The sequence below is a fragment of the Branchiostoma lanceolatum genome, chromosome 1, assembly GCF_035083965.1.
Source record: "Branchiostoma lanceolatum isolate klBraLanc5 chromosome 1, klBraLanc5.hap2, whole genome shotgun sequence".
Lineage (NCBI taxonomy): Eukaryota > Metazoa > Chordata > Leptocardii > Amphioxiformes > Branchiostomatidae > Branchiostoma > Branchiostoma lanceolatum.
This window is the reverse complement of record NC_089722.1, coordinates 26,727,226-26,744,906: the sequence shown is the minus strand read 5'-3', so window position 1 is coordinate 26,744,906 and position 17,681 is coordinate 26,727,226. Positions and strand designations below refer to the sequence as shown.

The 17,681-nt window shown below is 41.8% G+C and overlaps 2 protein-coding genes across 2 annotated transcripts; both read right to left on the bottom strand.

Moving 5' to 3' along the window:
* Positions 1–995: 995 nt before the first annotated feature.
* LOC136445583 (uncharacterized) lies at positions 996–7,625 on the bottom strand. The gene is made up of 14 exons (XM_066443674.1): positions 7,494–7,625; positions 6,967–7,149; positions 6,648–6,743; positions 6,290–6,418; positions 5,953–6,033; positions 5,426–5,624; positions 4,795–4,984; positions 4,338–4,503; positions 3,855–4,036; positions 3,316–3,527; positions 2,637–2,831; positions 2,049–2,201; positions 1,542–1,693; positions 996–1,251 (listed from the first exon to the last, which is right to left on the bottom strand). The coding sequence occupies exons 1-13, from the start codon at positions 7,558–7,560 to the stop codon at positions 1,549–1,551; spliced, it is 1,998 nt and encodes a 665-aa protein (XP_066299771.1). The 5' UTR covers positions 7,561–7,625; the 3' UTR covers positions 996–1,251; positions 1,542–1,548.
* Positions 7,626–9,674: 2,049 nt separating this feature from the next.
* LOC136445575 (aldehyde dehydrogenase family 3 member B1-like) lies at positions 9,675–16,857 on the bottom strand. Its single transcript, XM_066443662.1, has 9 exons — positions 16,699–16,857; positions 15,763–15,979; positions 15,036–15,136; positions 14,126–14,321; positions 13,022–13,186; positions 12,390–12,670; positions 11,709–11,903; positions 11,145–11,291; positions 9,675–10,460 (listed from the first exon to the last, which is right to left on the bottom strand). Exons 1-9 carry the CDS (start codon positions 16,849–16,851, stop codon positions 10,449–10,451), a joined length of 1,467 nt encoding a protein of 488 aa, XP_066299759.1. The 5' UTR covers positions 16,852–16,857; the 3' UTR covers positions 9,675–10,448.
* Positions 16,858–17,681: the final 824 nt, after the last annotated feature.

Here is a 17,681-nt window from a genome sequence, read left to right as displayed (position 1 = left end):
CTTGTACCTTACGACTATTTCAGATAGAAAGTGGGGACGTTCTTCCATTTTGGTGGCCCTATACAATTTCCCTAATTAGCTCCCCCTCTCCCTTCCGCATCCTCAAGAGATTCTCAAGACATAATTAAAGGTCCGCTCTTTACGCTTCATTGCATAATTTTGGTTAACTTGCCACAGCGATCTACTAAGGGCTAGAAAATTGCATCAACTTCAGTATCGCTGTAGATATATCTACAGAAAGGGGTTAAGATTCTCTATACCAAAAACAATTTACAAGAAGACAACTCTATGAGTCCTCTATGTGCGCTTGATGCTAAACTATTATAGCTTTGGAAGTAAAGATTTGTGTCAACAGTAAAATGAGGCTTATTTGCAAATATTTTCGATTGGGCAGACCTTAATAACAGTTATAGAAATGGGTTATATGCGGTTTATAACTTTACAATCTATCATGCCTGTCATTGGTAACATTGTGTTAACCTTTAGCACACTGAAGTAGCCGTTTGGCTAACAATTTCTATTGGTTACTTAGCTAGGCAAGACAGTTGGGAGAAGGTTAAATCAGAGGGGAGTTGAGCAATCAAGGCTATACTTCTGATATTCATATTCTGTCAGTGGGATTGGTATTATTTTATCACCAACCTAGTGATTTGAAACCAGACTGATAAGAACGACTTAAGCCAACAGCAGAATGAGGCTTGCAAACGTTTTAGTTTGGAGAGACTTGAAAACCTTTATAGCCAATGTTCTGCATCTGTCGGTGTGTTAAAGCAGAGGGCAGTTGAGTTATCAACGTTATACTGCAGATATTCATATTCCGTCAGTGGGATTTATATGATATTATCAAAACCTATTGATTTGTAACCTTAGCCAACCATTACAACCTATTGATTTGTAGCCAAACCCAAGTGCCTGGGAACGAGATTAATACCGACCAATCCCCGCTGTCCCCTAGCCTGACATTGGACACAAGAACAGTCACCCAAGCCAATTCATTCGAGGAAATTCGTTTTTATTCACGAGACAATATTGCAACAGATATATACAATGCCCTACCATAAATGCCATTCTACTATCACTATATGCCACAACGCGTTATTTTCAATAATTTCACATCACATTACGAAATCTCCACGTTTATACATATACACATCTCTCTATATATTTATTCCTCGTTTCCTTTAAACTCGCGTAAGTCAGTCGTCATCTTGTTCAGATTAGCCATGGTCACAACTGTTCAGCTTTCCCCACCTGCAAAAACACAAAATTATATAAGTTCTCAATAGGATGAAAAATGTATTAACGTCGTAGCTTCATTGTATCTAATCAAAATTGCACAAAAACACATCTACCAGGACGGAAATGTCTTAAGAGACTGCATGAGAATGCTGAAGAACTAAAACATTTTGATGCTTAAAAGGCACTTTAAAGATGACCATTATTAAAGCAATAAGCAATAAGCACTACGCATACTGAATTTAATGCTCCGAGATAAGGGTGTGAGATTCAAACTCGAGGAAAGGTCAAAAGTTCAAACAGACCTGATGATCAGATAGTGTCCATGTATTTCCGATCGCCCTCCATCTCCATGACCAGCGGCCCGCTGACAACCGTCCGCCGAACCTCCATCCTCTCGTCCACCGACCGCTTCCCGATTACCGGAGTGACCGTGCGCAGACAGCCCTGTGCACATCTGTAGGGAGGGAGGGGGTCGGAGAGTTAAAAATGGAATCACGACTTCTAAATTGTTAAACCCTGCTTACTTTTCATGAATTCAGTCCGCGGTGTCAAGACGTCAGGGAAAACATTATGTATGAACATTAAGTGTTGTTTTGCAGCTGTATGTACACAAACCATTTGTTTATATTTATGTCCTTTGGCAATATTTTCTACGATCGTTTATGGGAAAATTCAAAAATAAATTCCACAATTACTTGTAGGTAGTCGTCGTTAACCGTACAACATCGACAAACAAATGGAGATATGTTACACCGAAGTGCGGTAATACCGACTGTATAGACAGATACAACTGAAAGAATGTCACGTACCTGTTTCTAGTATCTGAGGACTTGCAGACGAGAATATCACAGGTCACGTATACTTTGGGGAAGTCCGTGACGAACTTGAAGGCCTCAAACTTGAAGCGGTCCGTGGCGTGATTGGGGGCGGCTAACTCGTGATAGGTCGGGTCCACGGGGCAGCTGTAGGACGTAACAACAGACTGTTTTAGAGATTACAGAAAGGTGTAGATTCTTCATTGATCACGTGAAACGCAAGTCCGCATCAAGTAGTCTGTAGTTACACAGTCTCTCGCTGGCGGAGACTAATTTCCCCTTGGACGGGCCGCTAGGAGCGCGATTTAGCCAGGGTATGAATAAAGTAAAGTCTGAATATTTCAGAGAAACAGGTAGAACATACCGTAGAATTATAGTGAAATGTAAATTACTACGTAACTACACAGAATATCCTTTCAGTTGAGTAGAGGGCCTAGGTTTTTGCATCTGTGGTTAGAAACGCAGAAGCACAAGGTTAAAGCACTATTTTAGGCGAAATCATAATAAAGCATTCATTACTGTGCTCTTCTAACGACTTTCGAGAGAACTGCAGCCAAGTGAATGTTGGATGTCAGGACTTACCCATCTCTGACGAGTTCATACACGGTGGTCCCGCTGGCGATGGCGGCCGTGTCTCTAGCGACGCACCGCTCTGTCAGGATGCTGAGGTCGGGATCTGCCGCGATCAGTTGGATCTCAACATAGATGTCCTCACAAACACGCGCCATGACAGGGTACTCCGTGATGTAGGCTGGGCAGCCTGGCTCGCGACAAAACCTGCAACGGGTGTAATAAAAGCGGTATTTTAAAGAATCTAGTAAAAGTGGAACCTTCTGTAGCAGTTGCTGATCAACGAGTTATATGAGGACACACAAAACAGCAAAGACGTAGTCCAACAATCGATTCGTGCTGTAATGATATTTCTGGTCGTTATGGGGCGCTTTGAGCCGTTAAAGCCCCCCTCTCATTGGCCATGGACCCGCGGCGTTCTACACTGGATTTGTGTTACCCTCGACTTTATAATGGGTATATAAAGTCCAGTGAGAGGGGGGCTTAAGAATTGGTATCGATTACCATACGCAGTCAATTTAGGTGTTTTATGATTCCACAGTAGTTAGGAAATGTCCGTAGTAGCTAAGGAGATGTCAGTGGTAGCTAGGGAAAAGGTAATCTTACAAGGATGTACGATGTTGTGCTTCCATTGGATTGGCACGTTTTCTTTACCACGCATTTATGGAAGACGCGAAGACAAGGACCTTACCTCAGAATTGCGTGAAGATGGCCGTTTCCTCGCTCTGAGAAGCGGTCGGGCTGGACGATGGGGTTATAGTCTGCCACTACGGTCTTGCGTCGAGGAAGTTCGCAGCTGTAGTCCAGGATAAAACCACAATCCCTGATGATCGGCTCGCTGTGGGCTCGTCTTTTCCAGTCTTGTGTCACCCGGTTGCGGTAGACAATGCTGTTAGGTGTCTCCTGCAATAAGAATGAATGTTACTGATCGAATATCTGACCTATATGAAACTTACTATTCTAACTTTACACTAACGCTGGAGACGTTTTTTTCTTACCTAGTATATGTGTAACCTGGAAATCCATGCAAGAAATACTGCATCAATTTTTCTGAATGAAAATAGGCTTGATAGAGTTGAGAAGCGAGTTAAGGCAAAAGACTCTAGTACCACGACCGATTGTATGGCTTGCAGTATTGTTTTGGATCGCTGTGGGGCGCCTTCGAGCAGTTAAGCATTGATGACGAAAACCAAGCTGAAAACCGGCTTGCAAGTTAAATGAATGACTTACTAAACTACTTGTTCCGCAGCCGGTGAGAGGGGTGGTCAGGACGAGATGAGTGCCGTTGTCGGTGGCGCCACAGGCGGGGTCTGTCAGGAACAGGTCCATGGCTGACAGCGAGGGCATCCGGGCACGCAGGATGGCAACCGTCATGGAGTCTCCGTTACAGCTGATGGTCCAGTTGGTGTAATCTGGGAAATTAGCATTATTTGATTACTTACATATAAAGTAGAGTATAGTTAACTTTAGTAGCGTTTTTAATACCCCCCCCCCCCCAGAAGACTTAAACAGACGATCATTAAATCAAAGGATTTGGAGTTAAACATTCGAAAACTATACGGTTCGACTTACGTCAAAAGATGTTGAAGGCAGAAGCTAGAAGTGAGGGTTTCTAGACAAGTGACACATTTCCATGGTCCCCTTTTTAGACAGGACTTCGTTCTTATTCTCCATGTGTAGATAGTAGGGTTCGAATAGGAGATAAGTACAGACCTGGGCAGAAGTCTCCTTGAATCTGTGGCCGGAGGGTTTCAAACATTAGCTGAGAGTAGTCGGGAACAGTCATTACTCGACTGGAGTCGCCGGCAATTTGTAGCATTTCGGCTGCGTCAACGTTGCCTATTCCCACTGCATACATGGTGAAGCCATTCGAGCGAGCCTGGAGTGGGAAATAAAACGAATGACCGTAAACCTAGATTGATACAGACCAAGATTTATCAAGACACTATGTATCGTATGGGCTTTATTAGTACCCATGTTATTGTTTCATTTCACAAGGCAGACAAGCTACGATTTATTCTACTGTCCGAAAAAAAACACCTACCATTTGATACACAAATTTGCCTTAAATACATCAAACGACAAAAGAACGCGGAAAGCTATCGGAATTACTATACATAGAAAGCAACTAAGTTACAAGGGAATTCGAGTTTTAAAAAGCACCGCTTACAAAGTCGGAAGCTTCCAGAACAGTCATCCTCCCTGCTTGACCCCTCCCGTCTGTAATGACCATACCCATCCGCTTGCCGCTCGTGGGCACCAGCAGAGCCGCGTTCACCATGGCGTTAATGGCCTCTGCAGTCTGAGTCCCGGCACCGTCCAGGTACTGGATGAACGCGATGGCGTTCTTCAGGGAACCGCTGTGAATAAGGAGAGACGATCAGTGTTATTTAATTCGCGAAGGAAATATTGTTGAAGAATATATAAAAAATGAAACACCGATGTCATCAAGCGACATGGCACCTCTAAACACATTATGTATTCAGCGGTTTTATAAATATTACTATGAATATATACAAGGGAAGAGTGGTGCTGCACTCAAGTTACACATTCAAGTTATATCAACAGCGCAAACAAACGAAACGCTTAACTATGTTGTAAGTATTAGTAATGCTAGAGGGGGCTAACGCCTCTTTTCCAAGCCCCAAATAGCCAAATATAGACATTGCATGAACTAGATTAGATTTTAAAAAAGCTAGCTCGGCGAGAAATTTATATTTACCCTGCCTTTGACCGATACTTGAATGTCAGAATGAATCGACAGTTACACAAATCGAAAGTTACAAAAATCATTGCCTTACCTGTCTTGGTATTGATCGAGTTTGATTTCTTGCCGATAGTCGTAGGCGTATTGGATGACTGCTACCGAGGTGTGACCGGGCCCAATCACGAACGAGTCCACGGCATCGCGCATGAACTTCTTCACCTGTTCAAAGTTCATGGCGCCGACACTCGCGGAACCGTCGGCCACGAGAAACAGCTGGATAACCTCGTAGCAAGCTGAGATAAGATAAACAGGTAATCACCATACAAAGGTCGTGTGAATATTGACTTTTCAGTTCAGCGCAGTGGTGATATCTTATTGGTGACTGCGGAATAGTTTTTAGACTTAAAAAAGAATTCATGGAACTAAATGGAAAACATAACCAAACATATCAAAAATAAATATACGGATTTGAAAATATAAACTTGAAGAGAAATTCAAATCAACATAGGTGAACAAAGTGACCTAGCAATGACAATCACCGGGAAAGAAATAAATGAATCGAGAGAATAGAAAGTGATTTATTGAATCACTATTTTATATAGAGATATAGAATATACGTACGTGCGGCAACCCTTCCGCCGTATGGATGCTTGGTAAATAAAGCGCCCAGTCCGAAAACCGGTTCGGCATAGGTGTCTGCGCCTAAATAAACAAATTATGATGTTTCAATGACTATAAGCACAAGTATTCATAACACGACAATATCAAAAGACCATAAATTAGTGAGGATATGGAAAATTGTAACGTTTGTACTGTTGCCAGATAAGAGCAATACGTTTTCTACCTTCCTGTGCTTTGTAAAATTCTACGATTCTTCTACTGCTCGCAAATTCAAAAGATGTTGTAAAAGTATTTGTCAAAAGGTTTACTGATAGCAGAAGATGAAAAAGAGACTTACCATCACAAGAATCCGGCAAATCTGAATTACACTGGTCGAAGGGACATGCGCAGATGGGGGAGCTTCGGGCAGCGGAGCAGTCGTCGCACGTACACTCTGCCGACGGGTAGCCAGCGTCTCCACAGAAACCTGACAAGATTTTACGCAATGGTTAATTATGCAATATGTACAAACACACAGGTGGCTTTGACCCCACATGGGTCCAAATGTTGCAAGGTTACTTTCTTAGTGGCCCCGCGACAAGCACATGTGTTACTGTCGAGACTTGTGCAATGACCGCTAATCGAATTAAGTTTAAAACAGCTGAAGTTATGTTCATTGGGGATCTGTATCATTTTTATTAGGGGAAATAACTTACCGGTACAGTCTTCTTCGTCAGCCCCGTTCCCACAGTCCTCTTTGCCGTCACATCTCCAGGAGAACGATACGGTCTCATTGACGTCGCACTCAAAAGCTACATAAAACATCGACAATAACGGTTTTATACCAAGCGAAGGGTATTATATCAATAGACAGTTAAAGTCTAAAATACGTGTAGCTTAAAGACACCGTAGATTCAGTACACATATGAATCGAGCATTTTGTGCTATAGAAAAAAAAAGGACGATAAACTGGCAATGTATTAAACTTCATTTACTGCTAGAAAGCTATTCGATCGAAGCAGGAATTGAACTTACATTGTACAGATCCTGTGGCTGGTGGTGCTTCTCCGGGCTCTCCGCTGCCGCCTTCTTCCTCGTCCTCTTGGCGTTTTGGTCTCTCCAGAGCTTCGGCCAGGCCGTTGTTCAGAAGATTCACTAGAGCGCCCAGATAGCCGTTGTCATCGTCGGAGCTAGCGCGGACTGGGATGTCGTTCCGAACTACACACACAAGGGCAAAAAGCGAATAACAAAATAATCTTCCACAACGTTTTGGCACTGAAAGTACCGAGTAATGGGATAAAAACATTCTGTAAGACTTGAACGGTGATGTTTTGGCTCGAACAATATTAATACCGGCCAGAGTTAGAACGTAAATCTCTTGTCACGTGGAACAGAAGTCTACAGGCAACATCCAACGAACCAAGCCTACGACACTCAACTACACTTCGTACAGGCCTTAGTACCGAGTGTTAATCTGTTGGCATGAATTACAGCACAACAATGAAGCGTACACCAATTCTCCGTACAAGAGTCGAACAATTCGAGTAAACAGAGCGACGTACCGTCTTGAGTGTATCCCAGTACCAGGGTGGCGGTGAAGAGAAGGAGCAGACCACGCAGCGCTGCCATGATGACGAAAGAGAGGTTCACCGCTTTCAGAAATGACCGACTGGAGGAGGGGAAGCCTTATTTATACCGTCCATCCAGGTGAAGACCCACAGGTGCAAGGATCCGCCCCTTATGAATAAACAATTACACAACACCACCTGCAACGCAGACGCGTGTAAATGAGATAATGCAATAGATCAAACCCTCAACTACCTTCATACAGATACAGAAATTCAGAACAGAATTTGACTGACATAGAGTCTGTCTTTTAGTGGTTTTGTAGAAACAAAATTGATAAGTTCAATTTCTTCGTGTTGGAAGTTACAGCTAAGATTTGTCATCGTAAGGGCTTCTACCGACACTGATGAAATTTCATATGTATCCGGGCAAATCACAGATTGCTAAGAATAGTTTAATCAAATAAGAGACCGGGCCCCAATCAACAACATGAAAACTAATCTAATAAGAACTAACAACCAATAGAAAAACGTAACGTTCCCACCTATTCTAGCAATACATGTCACTTTCGGAGATGAAGCAAACTACTAGTACTTTGATTGAAAATTTAATAAGTCTATTTCAAGAACTTGCGGTACAGTGATACAATATGAAAGGCCTACGATTTTGAGCTTTTATATAAAAAAACGTAATTTTCATGTGTAAGATATTTATTTTTGATGTGTTTTATTGATTTTGTGATTAAAAATTGACCGATCCTTCAGCTGTCAATCAAATTTACCGGTTTAGCCAATGAAAGACCGGCTGTATGTCAGTCCAATTTTGTTCTGCATTTCTATGTCTGTGCGAAGATGGGCGGGGGTAGTTGGAGTTTTGCTCCATTAGTTTATCTCATCTACACATGTACAATACAATAATTCTGTGATGTATTAAGGCCCAGCTTACACATGCATTTTCCAAGCACACTCGGAGTACACTCAGCCCAAGTCCGACTCAGCTGAGTCAATTTTGGACTGTGTTAACAGAAATTTAGGGTACTTAAGTCCCCTTTTCCCAGACTCGACTTGAGCAACCTCGACACCATGGTCAAGTCGGACTCAAGTCGCGTTTACTCGTATGCAAATCCACGGAGTCGACTCTGAGTCGACTCCCGGTGAGTTATGCAATACTCAGGTCAGAGGTCATATATGAAAATCAGTGAAAGTACTTGGTGCAAATTTGAAAGTTTTTTTCTTACTCTTTATGCCATAATTCTTCGGTATCTATTTTATAGATTTGTGCACTCTGTGGTGCAAGTTGGTCATGATTCAATCCAAGATGATACTGCGGTCGTCACACCACCGGCGATGCTGGACATTCCAAGTCACTTCGCGGCCGTGTGTAAACAAACCGCCCTTTAGTCGGGATTCGGCTCAGTGTACTCCTAGTGTGCTGGAAAAGGCGTGTCTAAACCCAGCCTATGGCGCGTTTTTTATGGACCGCTGTGCTCTTTAAATTTGTTTAGGGAAAGTCGTTCCAACCTGGAGCTGACGGACATGCGCCCGAGTATCGTAACATTTGTTTCAAGCATTGGTATGTTCAGGGAATGTACAGATGTATACATATATGTTGTGTGTGTATGGGTATGTGTGCGTATGTTTGTGTTTGTATCTGTTTGTGAGTGTGTGTGTACATGTATGTGTGAGGGGATTCATATGTGTGAGTCTGTGTGTGTTTGTGAGTGTCTGTGTATGTGTGTGTGTGTGTGTGTGTGTGTGTGTGTGTGTGTGTGTGTGTGTGTGTGTGTGTGTGTGTGTGTGTGAGTGAGTGGGTGAGTGGGTGGGTGTGTAGAAGTATCAGACCAAATCACAATGGCTCCACAGGATTATTCATAATCACACATTGCCTCACAAGAAAAAGATGCAAACATAAGCATGGATAGATGATCACTTCTTTTATCAGTTTGGCATCAAGTATCCTTGCCAGTTTACTTCCATGTTGCGTGTGTTAATGGTCATTATGAGTACTCAATAGTGTGGGAGATGTGTCTTTTGAACATGAAGATTATTTAATGTGCCAAACTCATTAGCGTTCCACAAAGCCAAACCAAATTATAACACTGTATAATATATTTTCACACATCTGTCGCAGTCAAGTGCTAATAGATTAATTCATTTATCAATAACATCAATCATCAATAGCATCAATTCAATTTTTATTCCTCCACAAAAATGTGTTCATCATAGCAGCCACTGAGTAAGTGCAATTCTATCATATCATTCCCAAGCACCCATAATAAGAAAAATACTATTGTTTATGATTACATACAAGAATAGATTAAACTTGCAGCTTGCTTAAATTTTCTATTGATAAACTATTATAAAACATCTGTACTCTTCAATACCTAAAGCTAGCACAAAGATCAGGTAAGCAGAAATATTTGTTCCAATACTATTCATGATACCATTGGGTAATACTTATGTTTTAAAAGATGACCATTTCACCATGTGTCATTTACCTTTGTTTGATATTATATTTTGTATCTTAAATCTCACCAAAAAGGTTAAAAGGTTTAATCACTCCATCATTATACAACACCTTCATTTATTATATCATCCATTGATAATTATAAAACCTTTGCACTTTACAATGCCTTAATGTAGTTGAAGGTAGTGAATAAAATTATCTGCACTCTGTCCGATACTATTCGTAATACCATTATGATTGGGCAATGCTTATGTTTTGAAAGATGAAAATTTCACCCTGTATAACAGGTTATTTGCCTTTGTCTTAACACTTTGATCAACTGAATGATGTAACTGTCCCAAACTGTATTCTTAGAAGTATTCTGTCATGATTTGTGATTGGAAAGTTAAAACATAAGAAAAAGTTCTCTTCGTCTTTGGAGTCTGACTTAGTCCAGACGGCTTCTTGTTGTGTAACGTACACATTTGGCTGTAGTTTCCCGGCAACTATCCAAAGAACTGGAACAAAAAACACAAGTTAGATAATGCTGCAATCGAAATACTAGTATATCTATAGATTGAAAATATAGACTACCTTCATGAATTCAAAATCTCCCTTCTTTATTTCAACATCTTTGAAAGAAGAATTACATATGACAGCAAATTACAACATCTTCTGATGAAGGTCAAGGGTCGACTGTATCTTGTAGTTGTTGCATATAACTACGACGATTGCTGTTGTTTCTCAAAAGTATGTTACGCTTGTTAATGGGATGATACTACCATTACAATATGAATCAGAAAATGTTGTATTTTGGAGTCATCGGTGAGATACTAAGCACGTTGACCTTCGGCCTGCTAAGGTAGCTGCTTGCAACCAAATTTGTATTGCTTATGAGGCTAGGCATCAGGGAGAAGGTTAGAAAGGGAGAAATTGCCTCTGATGCGTGGGAGTACATTAGATTAACATTTAATTGAAGAAAGAAAATATCATTTAAACTGGTAAGAGGAGAACTTTCTTCAAATGCTGGTGCCAAATTGGGCATTTTGGGATTTGATTGCTATTTTGAAATGTGGTCTTATAATTTGTTTCAGATCAAGAAGAGAATCAAGCGGCAATTCAAAGAACAAAGAAATTAAATGGATGTGTTACCCAAGGCTGAAACAATGTAGGGGTTCAAGCGATTAAGGAGAAAAGTTTACCTTTATGAGCACTGCCAAGATGGTCATTATCACAGCAAAAAGCAGGAAACTGAAGAGACCGCCCCTGCTTTTCTCCTTCTTCCCGGCGAGCCTCTTGAACCAGCTCCACTTTTGGTCCGTGTACGGAGGGTAACGCAAACCGTTCATCTACATTGGGAGAAGAAACACGAGAACAAGAACAGGGTGGCGTCAGTTTAGCTTGATTTGAAATGTGACATCACTTGAATAACTTTACCAGTCAAACACTCCAGCATTTGAACACGAGATATCAAAACCGGACGTTCCGCTGCAGTACTGTACAAAGCCGCCAGGAAGGCCGACCCATCGTCGTTTTTTTCCTTTTGCCAACATCTACCAACATATCAAATGTTGATCTTCACAAACACAAAGACAGACAGACACACACACACACACACGTAGCCGAAAACATTACCTTCTTGTCGAAGGTAAAAATCAACAAAAGATGCTGGTGGTTTTAGATAACACTTTAAAACCAATGGGTCGCTTCCCAGTAGCGCAAACAGAACAGAACTCTACAGAACTCAAGACAGGAATAATTCTAACCTTTTCCATGGCAAGGGCCTTCAACATCACCGCCTTCTTGTGGGAGAAGGTGTCGAAGCCGAATTTCCCGTGGTAGTTCCCCATGCCGCTCGTACCGACACCCCCGAACGGCAGCGTGGACAGACTCATCTGCATCATGGTGTCGTTTCCGCAGAAAGCCCCGCTGGACGTACGCTCCACGATGTCACGGATGACCTGGAAGTAAAGTATGCATATTTTGATTAGCAGTTCTACTCGAAATAGAGAAAATAAGTAGTTGATGAACCCTCAGACATACATGTTGCAGGACTGATTAATTTGTAAATTTGAGGTCTGCATGGAACCCAGCTCTATTTTCATCAAGAGGTTCTTGAGTTATGGTGACTACAAATTAAAAATCCAGAAACACACACACACACACACACACACACACACACACACACACACACACACACACACACACGCACGTACACATACAAACACGCGCACACGCACGCACACACACACACAGAGACAGAGAGAGAGAGAGAGGGAGAGAGAGAGAGAGAGAGAGAGAGAGAGAGAGAGAGACACACACAGGCAGACACAGATATACATACAGAGACACACGCAGTGGCAGACACACAGACACACACACAAACAATATCTCCATTTTCATGGAGATAATGAGAATCAGGAAACTGGCGTCATTTTATCTCCCACCTTCTGGTCATTAGCAAAGGCGTACAGCGCGAGCGGCTTGTCTCTACTGTTGATGAAACGGACGGCGTCATCTGCAGTCTCCGCGGTCACGATCGGCAGGACTGGGCCGAAGATTTCTCCCTCCATCAGGGCGTCGGTTGGTTGGACGTCCTTAACAACGGTGGGGCTGATGTACAGATCCTTCTCGTCGGAATCCCCGCCAATGGCGATGCTGCCTTTCGTCTTCTCAATCATAGTCTTGACGCGCTGGAAATGGCGCTGGTTCACGATACGGCAGTAATCTGGACGAACAAAATACGTGAACCTCTAAAGTACACTGCTTTTTTAAGGGAACATTTCAGATATACTGTTAGCTTGTTAAAGACATTGCTAGTGGACTGAGGAACATACTAGTTTGCAGTATCTTTGAGTTTGCGGTTGAAACAACAGTATACTACACATGTAGTAGTAACACAATGGAAAGCAGAGGATATGTTTACAGTGATGAGTTTTCTGTGAAAGGTCACCACAAACCATAGTGTTTTATGTTAAAGTTTAAGATTGAACTCCGCGAATACTAACACATTTTCAGCACTGGTGTATTGTGCATCTTTTCTCATAATAAATTTTTAATTGACTGCATAGCCTCAAACCTTCAGACTCCTTTGGGTCCTTGCCAAAGTACTCCTCCAGGGCTGCCTGCAGGCCTTTCAGTAGCCTCTCCTGGTTTTCGCTTGAACACAGGACGTAGTCGGGAGCGATGCAGGTTTGGCCGCAATTTATAAATCTACCCCATGCGATACGCCTTGCTGCAACGTCTGTAACATGCACACCCAAAAGCCTTTGACAAAGATTCAAATTCAGCAACGAAGGTTTTTAAGCATTTCCTCATAAATTATGTAAATGAGGTCCTCATTTGCATGAATTATGTCTGATAATGTCCACATTTACTTAACTTCAAAATGCCCCAAGAATGAAATCCCAAACCTTTATTATAGTAGTTGCCATAAATCATGCAAATTGGGTATTTAATTGCATAATTGATATCTATCGATACCCTCTCTTTCTCAGTTACGTACTACATGTGTTTGAGAGTCCTATAATGGAATGCAGTGGATTCATAAACTTTCAACATTGATTATACAAATTAGCTCCTAATTTGCATGATTAGCATATGATCGTGTCAATAATCACTTAAGCTATCTACATACCAAATATCATGCCGATCCCCTTTTTGAGTTATTATCTTTTAAAGTTTGATACAAAGTCGACTCCTGACGCACTAAAAGCCACTAGGGGGTCCAACCCTGCATGACCAACTCTCCTTCCCACTCACAAATCATGACCATAGCATAACACGAGATATCAAAACCCGATGTTCCGCTGCAGTACCATAGGAAGTCGCTAGGGGGCCGCCAAAATCTAATAATTTCTCAAGAAGACCTACCCACATACCAAGTATGAAGACAATCCAATGAATCCATCCAGGCTTTCTTGAGTTGTCGTGTACACAGACGGACACTCACACACACACATACACACACACACACACACATACGCACACACACACACACACACACACACACACACACACACACACACACACACACATAAACACACATAAACACACACATACATACACATACACACACACACACATACACATACACATACACACACATATATATATATATATACAGGAAAGCTGTTCAAAACATAAACTTCTCGGCAAAGGTAAAAAGTAAAGTCTAACTGACCGATGTCACAGTTCTTGTCCACATAGCACGGTGACTTGCCCCCCAGCTCCAGTGTAACAGGTGTCAGGTGCTTGGCAGCTGCGGCCATCACAATCTTGCCCACATTGCTGTTCCCCGTGTACATGATGTGGTCAAACTTCTGCTCCAACAGCTCTGTTGTCTCCTTCACACCTCCGTTAATGACAGCAAAGCAGTCCTGGACAAGATGAACACAAACTATTACACGTAAAATAGAAGACTTATCCGTGAAATCACTGAATAGTCTAGTGGGGAAGGTACTTGCTTTCAAACACTAGCCAAGTCATACCATAGATTATGCAAATTAGGTTCCCATTAGCATGATTTATTGTCAGGTGCATTCACCTTTCCTATATGTACCTACATCTCAAATATAACATCCGTACCATGTAACATAAGGCACATATAACTTTTTGCAATACCATTAGTAGAGCTACCACCGCACATCTACTTTGTTTTTGGCAGAAGAAGAAAAAGAAGAAGAAGAAGAAAGAAGAAGAAGAACAGGCAAGCAAAAACAGTATATTCCCTTCCCACTGGAAGGGGAATATAATTAAAGCAATGAATTTGAAATACAAACCAAATCTCCGTAGGATGCCCGGCCCTGTTGGAGGCTAGGGCCGAACCGTCCTGGCCCTGAGGCCGAAACGTCTTGGCCCTGAGGCCGAAACGTCTTGGACCTGAGGCCGAAACGTCCTGATTTGGGAGGGGCAGAACTGTCCATGGGTCGAAACGTCCGACATCCTCATCAAACGTGTTTGACAAACAAACAAAAACGAACAAACAAACAGCGCTGCACACACATTACGGCGGCGTTGAGGTTTTTCGTCAGATGTTGGTGAATGCTGGTTGATCAAATGTAGACTTTTTGAATACCAATACATGTACTTGCCTTATCCAGATATTTGGGAAGCAACTCCTCGATGAGAGCTGCTGAGGCTTCAGACAGCTCAGAAGGCTTCAGAATTGCACAGTTGCCAGCAGAAATGGCGGCTGGAAACGGCATGATATAGTATATTACGATAGAGGAAGGAGAAATGAGTACCTGCATGTGTTTGTTGTATGATGGAAAAAAATGTCTATACATGTACTATGGAGCAGTGAAAATAATTTCATTTCATTCTTCGTGAAGGGGTTTAATTTAAGACGTAGAAGGGGAAAGGAGGTTTTGCAGCGTTATGCGTTCTTTTATATCTTATCAACAACTGGCCTTCTTATTGTGCTTATCGCCCCTCATTTATGCCAAAAATATTCACGATGAAGGAAGTGTGTATACGTATAGGGAATACATGGGTAGGGTCTGAACGGGTTTAGTGAGTATCATATTGCTTTACAAAACACACCTTATGTAATTCACCACAAGTGGAATTCTGTAAAAAGTCGGTTGATTATGTATTCATTGATACATAATCTAGCGGAAAATAACACTCCCTTCTGGAGTTTAGGACTCCTTTAAACTGACTACGGTGGTGGCATTGTGGTCTATTTTCCTTTAATTTCCTGCAGAACTCCGAGAACGAGGAAACAAGACCCGAGTGGCCTCGTCTTTGTTTTCTTACTGTAGGGGGTCCAGAAGACGCCCTGACACCCTGCTAGCTAATAGCCCATATTTTACTCACCAATCAGGGGGCACAGCACAAGCTGCACTGGGTAGTTCCACGCTCCGATGATGAGGACGACACCTAGCGGCTCCTTCCGGATGTAGCACTCGTCCATCACCTGAATCAGATCTTTCTTCACGTACTCCGGTTTGGTCCACTCGTCGAGGTTGTTCAGGTGAATGATGATCTCATTCCTACAGTATTCTACCTCCATACCCATACACTCCATCATAGGCTGAGAGGCAAAACAAAAGTATTACCTGTTTTGTAGTCTATCATCATGTCACCAGGTCCACTGGAGTATTCAAATTGTAGGGTCAACTCCTGCCATTACTTTAATGTCTAGGGTAAAAAAGGAAAACTTCTAAACTGTTAAGACTGATAAAAGGGTTAAGGGAAAGACATGCACTTGTACCGGTAAAACAATAGGTACAGATCCAGACCTGAATGTTAATTATACCTGTACTTGCACAAACTAAAACACTAGTGGGTACAATTTTTAGCTTTATATGAAGAATGAAAATTTTGACAATTTACTTCTGGACAACTGGTAACTACTCTTGACAACTTTTTTTAACTTAAAAGTTTGAGATTAGAAAAATAAAAATTATGTAAAATCCTCATTCAAAGATCATCATTGATTATATATGTAATGATATATGTTGATAGAGTTATTAGGACTCAAATGACTGTGTATCTCTGTTATATTGTATCTGACCCTTACCTCTTCCCTCATGACCTCAATGAAAAGCGGCCTGCGTGCCGATTTGAGCTTATCATGAATAAACAAAGGTTCAAACAAAGACAGTTGGCTTCGTGTATAACTTAGATGTACAATTAGACAAACTTGCTTAGAATGAGGTCCGTCTTGATTTAATCTTATAAACCACTCTACGTATTCCTGTATCTGTACTTGAATTTTTCTAGGTACATATTCCTACATGTAAACCCTACCTTGTGTAGATCCTTTTTTAACGCATTTGTCCACCTGTCTTCGTTCTCGTGGAGGCAGCGTAACAGCGCCCTCAGCTGCTCTTGTCGGTACTGCAGAGACTTCATCTTGTCCACGTTCGCACGCAAACGCTCCACAGCGGTCGCCGGCGACATTTTCAACGTCTGTAATTAATACATTCATTTATAACTGTAAAATTATGAGTTTTACCAGAGCATGATAAAAAGATGACGCCTTGTTGTTGTCACTGCGATGGAAAGTACATGCATGCAAAGGCAAGGCATTGAAGTAGGTTGTCAGCAGTATCAACAGTAGATAAGGCTCATAAGAACTACGTCTGTACATCGAGCCGGAACTGCCTATGATAGAAGAACGGTAGGTTGATGCGCCAGTATAACACAGAAATTGGCAGATATTGTTTCTGGAAATATTACAGAGTCATTATCAAGAGGTGATCCTGTCCGCAATCATAGGCCTTGGATGGATAAACAAAGAAAAAGTCACCACGTCTTGTGGCATGGTATATCTGCACATTGCGGAAATTCACACCCAGCGCTTAGTGTGAATCTCAGTATCCGGATGTCGCAATGTGTTTATCCAAGAAAGTTAAAATTCAACCTCCTTGGCAGGGACGTTACATAGTCGAGTCCTTGCAAATAAAACGTCGTTGATTTTAATCTATCTATTCGACAACCCCATAGATTTAGATTACATGTCCGTTACAAACTAGTAAAGAAAATCAATAACAAGGCCAAACAGTCGATCACACGAAAGATATTTAAAATTGTTCTAAACCTCCTTGAGCACACACTGAACAGGCATGGAGGTTAGGAGTTTGCACAAGGTATTACACAAGGCGACCTCTCCCTTTGTTAATACCCCACCCGCCCGGGGCCTTCATACGACGTCATGTGATGTGAGAACTCACTGAAAATCGTCGCTGTTTTTTTTAGGCTCGCGAAACTAATTATATAAGGGGATCGTC